The sequence below is a fragment of the Phoca vitulina genome, unplaced genomic scaffold (genome assembly GCF_004348235.1).
Source record: "Phoca vitulina isolate PV1807 unplaced genomic scaffold, GSC_HSeal_1.0 scaffold10, whole genome shotgun sequence".
NCBI classification, from domain to species: Eukaryota; Metazoa; Chordata; class Mammalia; order Carnivora; family Phocidae; genus Phoca; species Phoca vitulina.
In genome coordinates this window covers 45,740,075-45,749,995 of record NW_022589713.1, presented here as the reverse complement: position 1 = coordinate 45,749,995, position 9,921 = coordinate 45,740,075, and the positions used below count along the sequence as shown (strand labels likewise).

Sequence of the window (9,921 nt, the reverse complement as noted above, 5' to 3'; positions counted from 1 at the left end):
TTTTACATGAATAAAATAAAACATATTGGAATTTATACACACTTGCATCTTTAGAAAGAAAGCATATTTTCTTCAGGACTTTTCTAAAGAAAAAAGGCTTATTTTGAGAAAAATCCATGTTTACTTAGAGAAAAATCTGTGTTGTGGCTGCCAACTTCAAAGAATGAACAGATATTCTGGTGGTGTTTCATTGGAGACCAGATTTGAATTTAGGCTTGTCTCCATTTTCCTATATTATAATGAATTGCATTATTATATGTACTAAATGAAAAGTTTTTTCTTTCTCTGAAACGTTTGTATCTAGTACTTACCTCAGACTGATTAGTTTTCATTGATTTCTGTATAATGGTGTAATTTATTCAGCTGACACACACCTAGATTCAAAGAAAACTCAATGATTCAAAAATCAAAGACCTTACTAATAGAAGAAAACGTAGGCTGATATCTTTGTAGAAAATGTCAGATAATAGCTCTGTGGTCTGAAAGTAATACTGCTTAAACAAGATCAAATAGCTCAAAAATCAATGGATTTTATTATATTTAAGTTAAAGATTTCCAGTCAACAAAGGGCAAGATGGACAAAGTCAGAAGATAAATGACATATTGGGAGAAAAGATTTGCAACATCTAAAACAGACAGGGGATTTATACCCTGAAATGTCAGAAACTCCTGCAAATCCACAAGATAAAGACAAAAATGTCTTTATATCCTTTGCCCAACTGAAAAATGGGCAAAGGACATAAGCAGGAAGTCACTGAATGGGAAATCCCAAATGTCTAATAAGTATATATGAAGAGATGCTCAAATTCATCAGTAAGGAGGGAAATGAAAATTAAAACAATAATAAGAAATCACTCCTCACTTACTAGATTGGGAAATATTAGAAGGATGGTGTTAACCTTAAAAAAAATAAAAGTACCAATTACTTCATCAGCAAAAATGGGTTTATTTGGGAATAGCCGAGAACTGTAATCAGGTACAACCACGCTACCACAAAACCGTAGGCAAGTTTGCAAAACACAGAGCAGGACCACTTCTTTTATAGAGGAAATGGGGGAGTGGGGGCTGATATTATAAACAAAAGGTCCATTGGAGGAAACTGGGAGTTTTAAGTATGGTGGCTTTTGATTGGCTGAGTTGTGACTGTCTCTCATTGGCTGGGCTCTTGATGGGGGGGGTGGGGATGAAGAGGCCTGCCTTCCTCCTGCTGGGATAGTAAAGTAATAGCTAAAGTAGTAGCCAAGGGGGCGCCTGGGTGGCTCAGTTGGTTAAGCGACTGCCTTCGGCTCAGATCATGATCCTGGAGATCCAGGATCGAGTCCCGCATTGGGCTCCCTGCTCAGCAGGGAGTCTGTTTCTCCCTCTGACCCTACCCCCTCTCATGTGCTCTCTCTCTCTCATTCTCTCTCTCAAATAAATAAATAAAATCTTTAAATAAAATAAAATAAAGTAGTAGCCAAGGGCTAGGGTCCTTGTCTTCCTAGTGGCTGCAATTGACAAGTGCTGGGTGTGAGCGCTCCCCCTGCTGGCCTCTGCTCTTTATTCGAAATGAAGTGCCCTTTTATCAATTCTCACAGTGGAAATGCCAAGGACTTTATGAAAGATGTGGGGATAGAGATGCCTTTGTACATTCTAGCTGAGAGTGTAGGTTGGCATGGCTAACATTAGGAGTAATCCAGCACTCCAATCAAACTAGTTATGCACACAGAGTATAAATCCTACTCTTGGATATATAACCCTGAAAAATTCCCTCACACAGGTCCATAAGGTCACGGATGGGGACGTTCTGTGCAGTGCTGTTTGCATTAATGGGGAGCTGGAGTCCACCCAGGTGTCACTCATGGGGAGCCTGGACAGTAAAATATGGGGCTGGCATACTATTGAGTATGATGAAGCAGCTAGAAGCAAACAACTAGATCAGGGGTTCCCAAATGTTCTCACATCACAGCATCCTTAGAATCTCAACAATTTTTTCACAGAACTCCTAGGCCAAAAGCAATGGCTAAGAATTCTGTGTATTAACTAGTTAGGTCCAAACAGCTGAATATATATTTATGTTCTAACAACTTGGTGGTATCTGAAGAAAACAATGCACATAAATTGGAGGAGAAAATAATATTTCATTTCATTCTTAAATAACCAGAATGACTTACTAAGAGCATGTGTGTGCCTATTGGGCACTGCCCAACTTCTCAAATGTTGCCATCGGATTGGACATTGCCGTCCTTATTTTCTGTTTCACCCTGATTTCCCTGTAGTACTTGCTTCTCGCCACAATGGCTGAAGGCACAGCTCTGCAAAGATATATGACGTTATATCATAGAGAGGAACATAGCACAGTCTACTGTTGGAGCTGTGGACCACCTCAAATTAGCAGTTCACGTGGCACCGTTTGGGAACCACAGAATTAGGTATACCTATAGCAGTATGAAGAAACCATAAAAACAGTGCCAAATTTTATTTTATTTTTTAAAAAATATTTTATTTATTTATTTGACAGAAAGATAGAGCGAGAGTACAGGTAGGCAGAGAGGCAGGCAGAGGGAGAGGGAGAAACAGGCTCTTCACTGAGCAGGGAGCCCGATGTGGGGCTCCATCCCAGGACCCTGGGATCATGACCTGAGCTGAAGGCAGACGCTTAACCGACTGAGCCACCCAGGCACCTGAACAGTGCCAAATTTTAAAAAGTCCCAGAGAACTAAGGCCTAAGGGGCTCCACTGAGTCTGTTCTTGCTGAGGTTTCAATGACCTTACTGTTAAACCAGGGGACAGGCTCCCATGCAGCATTTAGCCCTGTTGAGCCCCTCCCCTTCCAGAAATGTTCTTCCATTGGCTTCCACCACTCCCCCCTCTCATGATCTCTTCCTCGTCTTTCTTTTTTTTTTTTTAAGATTTTATTTATTTATTTGACAGAAAGAGACACAGTGAGAGAGGGAACACAAGCAGGGGGAGTGGGACAGGGAGAAGCAGGCTTCCCCACAGAGGAGGGAGCCCGATGCGGGGCTCGATCCCAGGACCTCGGGATCATGACCTGAGCCAAAGGCAGACGCTTAACGACTGAGCCACTCAGGCGCCCCTCTTCCTCGTCTTTGACTTGTCCTTTGCAGTTCCCTTCGGTGGTCTCCATCTGTCCCACTCTGAGCCCTTTCTGCACAAGCTAGCCCACTCCTATTGGGACCTAATAACTCACAACTCATTGTCTTTGGCCCAGAGCTCTTTCCTGAGCTGGGGGCCACATATCCAACTGCCTGTTCAGTGTCTCCACTCAGACATCCACAGGCACCTGAGACCTACCACGTCCTGACTAATCTCCCCATCTTCCCCACTCCCCCAGCTGCTTCTCCCCCCATGTTTCCTAACTCAGAGAATGGAACCACGCTCCACCTCGTGGTGGCCTGTGGCAGATTGCATCAGTGGCCCCAGTTCTTCACCTTCCCTGCATCCACACCCTTGCCCAGGCCTCATCCCCACCACTTGGTCGGGTGGTCCACGAGACTTTGGCTGGTGGCACAGAGGAAGTATAACACGCCGGTTCCAACCTAGGCCTTCAGAGGCCTCAATGTTTGCCCTTGCCCTCCTCTGCTCCCCAGCTTCCATGAGAAGAGCATGGCTGGGGTCCTCCGCTGGTCCTAGGAAGAGAAGGATGAGAGACATGTGGAGCAGAGCCACTCCACCTGAGCTTAGCCTAGATCAGCTGACACCTCTGCCCCGCCCCCTGCTGACCTGCCAACAAGTAAGGGACACTACAAGATTACAGTTCTAAGGCACCAAGTTTGCGGGTGCTTTGTTAGGCATCAACAGTTAACCAACCAGGTCGCCTAAACTAGAAACCGGACATTGCCTTTGACTCCTCCCCCTCTCAGGCCACGTGGTTCCCGGAGCTTCCCGAATATCTCGCGACTCCATTCACTGTCTCCATCCTTGGCACCTCTTCCTTACCTCAGGCCTCCTTCAGCCCCATTTTAACCCATTTCTCCTTCCTGCCTTTTGCCCCTATTCTCCACACGGCAACTCCCTATTTTTCTAATCTGATCAAGTGACTTCTTTTCTGAGGGTTGTCTTTGCCCTCAGGCTGGGGTATCAGTTAGGGCCCCGGATGAGGGAAGGAGCCTCGCTGGGGACCGTGGGTATCCTGGTCACTGCGAAGAGACACCTCCGGGGCAGTTTCTGCTTTGTTCCCAAGTCAGTGCAGGGGCTCTTTAATTGGTTCTGCGCAGGGAGCCAGGTTAAAGCTTGGAGCAAAATAAGCAAAAGACTAGCCTCACTCGGGCCATGGCAGCACTTCCTCAGGGTCCCCCGGAACCACCTTTACTGCTGGGTGTGCTTTTTGAGGGCATCAACAGAGAGGACAACCTGAGAGTCATCGACAACTTGGAATTACACTTTCTGTCTTCATTCCTTGCTAGTGGGTTAAGTCGTGGGTGGGCAGCTTCCTATGCAGGCAAACGGGCTCTCAGACCTCCAAAAGAAAGGATGAGTCACCAGAATGGGGTCTAGGTGTCAAGGCCACAGAGAAAGGCACCCCTGAACAAGATAGGGCCTCCCTGTGAGACAACTTGAGAAAGAGGCAGCGGCCTTGGCCTTCAGAGACATTTGTATTTTGCCACAGCCCTTCTCATAAGACTACCCAGAAAATTGTCTTCTTTAGTGGTTGAACATGCAGATTCTGGAGTCAAATTTACTGGCGTGTGGGTCCAGTTCTGTCACTGATCTAGGGACCTCGGGCTAAGAGGAGCATCTGGGCTCCAAGCAGCTCAAGTTCAGCAAGAGAGACAGCCAGGTAATCAGACCATTGCAAAAGTATGAGAGGGGCTCTCATGGGCTGGGAAGGCCCTGGGAGGAGCATCTCACCTGGGAGAGCTTCTGGAAAGAAGTCAGTCCTAAGGACAAGAATGACATAGCCAGCTGGAATGTGGGGAAGGGAAGGTGTCCTCGCTTCCAGGGGGAAAGGGAGTGAGTGGGTCTGATTTTGTTTCTCATGCCCCCTTCGCTATGTCTGGCACACATTAGACTACCAATACCAGCTGATCCCAGGAATGAATGAGCCTCTCTGTCCAGAACACGGGGAGCTCTGATTTTAAATACAGAGGTGGAATGTGGCACATGTCAGAGCTGGGTAACCATTCAGATTTGCTGGGACCTGACAGGGCCCGATGGAGCCCAGTGCCTGCAGCCCCAGGATACATTTGTCTGTGACCTCCGTGTCACCAGCGTGAGTGGACAGCTGCCTTAGTACCCAAGAGACAGCCATGGAAGCCTCCAGGCTCAGGGCCACCAGAGACAGGTAGGGCTAAGCGAGGTTAAAGGTGGAACCTCTAGCCCAGACGTCCTCCGCGGGAAGCCAGGCCGCGTTAGGGCCAGACCTGTGCAGGGAGCACATGTGGATGGATTGGAGGGTAGGAGAGGGCTGGGGAGAGAGAGCTGCGCAGGGGATAGCTGCCTTGTTGCCCGGGTGCGAAGCGCGAGGACCCGGCCGGACCCGCGTCCCCGCCCCGTCCCCCCGCAGGCGGCGCCAGAGCGCAAGCCCGCGGGTGACACGGGTCCGGGAGTCCGGCGGGGCGGGGCGAGGGGCGGGCCCGGCGTCTCCGGGCGCTGGAGCGCGGCGACACTGCCGCCGCGGGAAGGACGGACAGACGCGCCGCCGGACCCTCCGCGGCCATGGCCGAGCGCGCCGCTCGCCCCTGCTGCCTGGGCTGGGACTTCAGCACGCAGCAGGTACCGTCGCGGGCCCCGGGTCCGGGCGGGGCGGGCCGCCTCCTCAGCGACGCCGGGCGGGCTGGCGGGACCCGGGCGCGGGGAACCCTGGGCCGAGCCGCGCGCGGGCGCGCCTCCCTCCAGGGCTTCCTGGGGCGGGGGGTGGGGGGGACTCCGGCGACCCCGCCAGATGCGGCCGCGACCCGGCCTGGACTCGGGCCCTCCCGGAAACGGTGGGCGCCCCCGCCCCCAGTCCCGGCGGATCCCGCGGGCACGAAGCGGGAAGTACCCCGAGCGGCCGGGGTCCCCAAGGGTTCGCCCGTCGTGGGCGCTGAGTGACAGGGACCCGAAGGAGCTCGGCCGCAAGACTGGTGAACAAACAGACGGGTAGACGTGCACACAGGCATAACCAGTGACCTGGAACCAGATGACTGCTTGAAACTTTTTTTACGTGGAATGGGCACGATATACGCATGACCTTTGTTCCACCCCTGGTTGGCACCAGCATGCCCAGGTCAACGTACCCGGAGGGGCCGTGCTGCTCCCGGGGCTCCGCAGACAGGCGAGCAGAGTCAAAATGCCTTCAACCTGGGTGTGGGGTGCCAAGGGGCTCCCTTTCTTTAACTTGGGAAATCAGCACACGTGCTGTCAAACCCCTCGATCTCCGCGATGGGTCAGGGAGGCAGGCTTAGACCAATCCCTGATCAGAAAGTCCTGTGGGACTCTGCAGTCGGGTTGCCTTGCTGGGTCTCAGTGCCCATCTGTCCGAGAGGAGCTGTGAGGAGCTGTACCCCTGAGTTTGGAGGTCTGTTCCCTTCCGGACCTGTATGTCTCAGGACCGTGATCACAGCCTATGGGAACAGCCCAGGGACCCTGTCTGGTCTCTCAGGTCCCTGCACACAGGGTCCCCAGAGGCATCTCCAAATGCTGCTTCTCATTCCTTTCCCTGGAGGACTTAACTCAGGCCTGCCTGCCGGGTTCTGGAATCAGCTCTTCTATGAACATCTGGTTCTAGAGGGTCTTGGCTTTGGTTGTTTAGAGGGGCCAAAGATTCCTTGAGCAGTATAGGTGTTTTGACTTTGCCTCAGCCTCTTCATTTTACCTACTCTTTGGGTATGTTCCCAGAGGAAGCCTCCGTTGCCGTGGTTACAGTGATGTACCCCAGCCTTCTGGGAGGTCTCCAGGCTGAGCCACTCACTAGGGTGCTGGGCTTCACCTGGTGATGTTCCTACCCCTGGGCCAGTGTAGAAGCTGAGGAAATTTCTATACACCATTTTTTAAAATGCCTTCCAGGTGAAAGTTGTTGCTGTTGATGCAGAGCTGAATGTGTTCTATGAGGACAGTGTGAATTTTGACAGAGACCTTCTAGAATTTGGGTATGTACCTAGTGTATGTGTGTGTGGGAGGGGTTGGTTTTGGGGTCCTCCCTCAACCTTTTACATTCATAAACCACACTATTCCGGTGTTACATTGTGATTTACAAGAAATACATATTTGGTCATTCAGATGGCCAAAATATATTTCTCACATGCATTTGGTCTTCATCCACAGTTCCTGGCTCACAGCTCCCCAAACCCTTGGAACTTCCTAAAATGTTGAGAGTCATAAAGGTGTCTTTTGTTATGTTAATGGAGATGACTTTTGGACCCCACCTGGGGGTAGGGGCTGGTTGCCAAGAAGACCAACCACGTGATTAGAGGGTTGGGATTTTCAGCTGGAGGTTGAAAAGGCCAATGGCCAATGGCTTAGTCCATCCTGACTATGTAATGAAGCCTTCATAAGAGTTCAGAAGGACTGGGTTCAGACAACTTCTGGGTTGGTGAACACGTGGAGATTGGGCAGAGTGGTGTCCCTGGAAAGGATATGGAAGCTTCTTGCACTTTCCCCATACCTCACCCTATGTATCTCTTCATCTGGCTGTGGATTCCTGTCCTTCCGTGTCCTTTAATAAATTGGTAAACCTAAGTACGAGTTTCCCTGAGTTCTGTGAGCTGCTCAAGCAAATTAAAAGAACCTAAGGCCATTGGAACCAACAATCTGTGACTGGTTGGTCAGAAGCACAGGACAGCCTAGGGCTTGCGCCAGGCATCCGAAGTGGGTGGGGAGGGCAGTCTTGTAGGACTGACCCCTTCACCTGTGGAATTTGATGTTGTCTCTGGGTAGAAAATGTCAGACCATCTGCTGGTGTCCGAGAATTGCTTGGTGTTGTGTGTAGGGAACCACCATCCCCTCCCATCCCCCACCACATTGGAATTGCATCCCAGAACCTAAGAGCTGATACCTGTAGATCTGGCTTGATCAAACTGCAGGCATGGTGGGGTCTTGGTAGACCTCTCAGCATCCTTTTTTCCTGTGCCCTGAATGTGTTCTCCATTCCTTCCCAATTCTATGCATGCATTCATCCATACATGCAATAGGTATCAGTTGAGACTCACTTTGTGTCAGGCACATGCTGGGTACTGGGATTTGATGGTGAACCAGACGTGGTCCTTACTCTCCCAGAGCTTCCTGTTGAGTAGGGGAGACTGATATCAATCAAGGAATCTCACAAAAGAATATTTGATTATAGACTCAGAGAAGGCCATTGAAGAAAAGGAACTCCCTTCTCCAAATGTTTATTATAAAGGAATGTGACCCAGACTTGGGGGGTGGTCAGGAAGGGTCCCTAAGGAAGTAGTGCTTTAGCCAAGGTCTGAGTGAGTGGGGTTTGCCAGGTGATGGAAGGGAGAGAGCATTCTAGGCAGCAGGAGCAGTGTGTGCCAAGGCCCTGTGGCAAGAAAGAACACTGCTTATTCAGTGAATTGAAGAAGGCCAGTGTGGCTGGGGAGCAGAGAGGGAGGTGGAGGCTGGGCTGGGTCACAGAGGCCTTGGTACACAGTTTGTCTATATCCTAATACCTATGAACAGCCACTGAAGGACCATAGGGATGGGGGTAAGGTGTGACACGGTTGTATCTGTGTTTTGAAAAGATCTCTGGGTGCAGTGGGAGACCATTTGGGGGTTGGTCAGAATGCAGGTTGGGAGACCATGGAGGTTTTTCAAGATCATCTAGATGGGAAATAATAGCCTTGGAGGAGAGAGCTGGGTGGCGAAATTGACCGGGCCTGGGGCAGAACTGAATGTGAGATGTGAAAGTGAGGTTTCTGGCTGGCCTTCTGGGTGGATGGTAGACTGAAGAGAGTTGGTTTTGGGGAGAAAAATCATGAGTTTAGCTGTTGTATTAGTTTGGGAGGGCTGCCAGAAAAAAATACCACAGACGGGGTGTCTTAAACAACAGAATTTTGTTTTCCTATAGTTCTGGAGCCTGGAAGTCCTAGGTCAGGGTGCTGGCAGGGTCGGTTTCCTCTGAGGCCTCTCTCGTTGGTTTGCACATGGCTGCCTTCTTGCTGCCTGTCCCACGGTCATCTTCTGCCCCTGCGTCCCTGGTGCCTCCACTGTGTTATTTGTGTCCCAATCTACTTTTTTTTTTTTTTTAAAGATTTTATTTATTTATTTGACAGAGAGAGAGACACAGCGAGAGAGGGAACACAAGCAGGGGAGTGGGAGAGGGAGAAGCAGGCTTCCCACGGAGCAGGGAGCCCGATGCGGGGCTCGATCCCAGGACCTGGAATCATGACCTGAGCCGAAGGCAGACGCTTAACGACTGAGCCACCCAGGCGCCCCTGTCCCAATCTACTTTTATAAGGACACCAGTCATACAGGATTAGGGCCCACCCGGATGACTTCATTGTAAGTTAATTGCCTTTTTCAAGGCTCTTTCTCCAAATACAGTCACATTCTGAGGTACTAGGGATTAGGACTTCAATATATGAATTTGGGGGGAATATAATTCAGTCCATACAGCTGTGGACTTGTTGATTCTGAGGTGGCTCTGAGAGGCCCTGGTGGAAGTGTCCCTCCACGACTGTTTTAGATATCACTTCCGGGGCGCCTGGCTGGCTCAGTCGGTAGAGTGTGCAACTCTTGATCTCGGTGTTGTGAGTTCGAGCCCCTTGTTGTGGTGTGGAATGGAGATTACTTAAAAATAAAATAAAATCTTTAAAAAAAGAAAAAAGATATTACTTCCCTGATGACTCTTTGTGTACCCCCACTGCTGCTCATGTCGTATGCCTCCTTTGAGTTGAGGTTGGAAGCCATCTTGCATTTGTAGTTTGTGTTACTGCAGGTCATGTGCGTTTGAGTTTTGGTAGTTTGTGTCTTAAGGAATTGGTCCGTTTCATCTAAGCT

The 9,921-nt window shown here is 50.1% G+C and overlaps 1 protein-coding gene across 2 annotated transcripts in view; it reads left to right on the top strand.

Annotated features, from left to right (window-relative positions):
- Window positions 1–5,581: 5,581 nt before the first annotated feature.
- Window positions 5,582–9,921, top strand: part of ACVR2B (activin A receptor type 2B) — a 108,789-nt gene continuing 104,449 nt past the window's right edge. For both annotated transcript variants that reach the window (XM_032408978.1, XM_032408979.1), the window contains exons 1-2: window positions 5,582–5,715; window positions 6,988–7,070. In XM_032408978.1, the coding sequence (XP_032264869.1) occupies window positions 5,659–5,715; window positions 6,988–7,070 (140 nt within the window). In that variant the 5' untranslated portion in view covers window positions 5,582–5,658. The remainder of the gene's footprint in view (window positions 5,716–6,987; window positions 7,071–9,921) is intronic.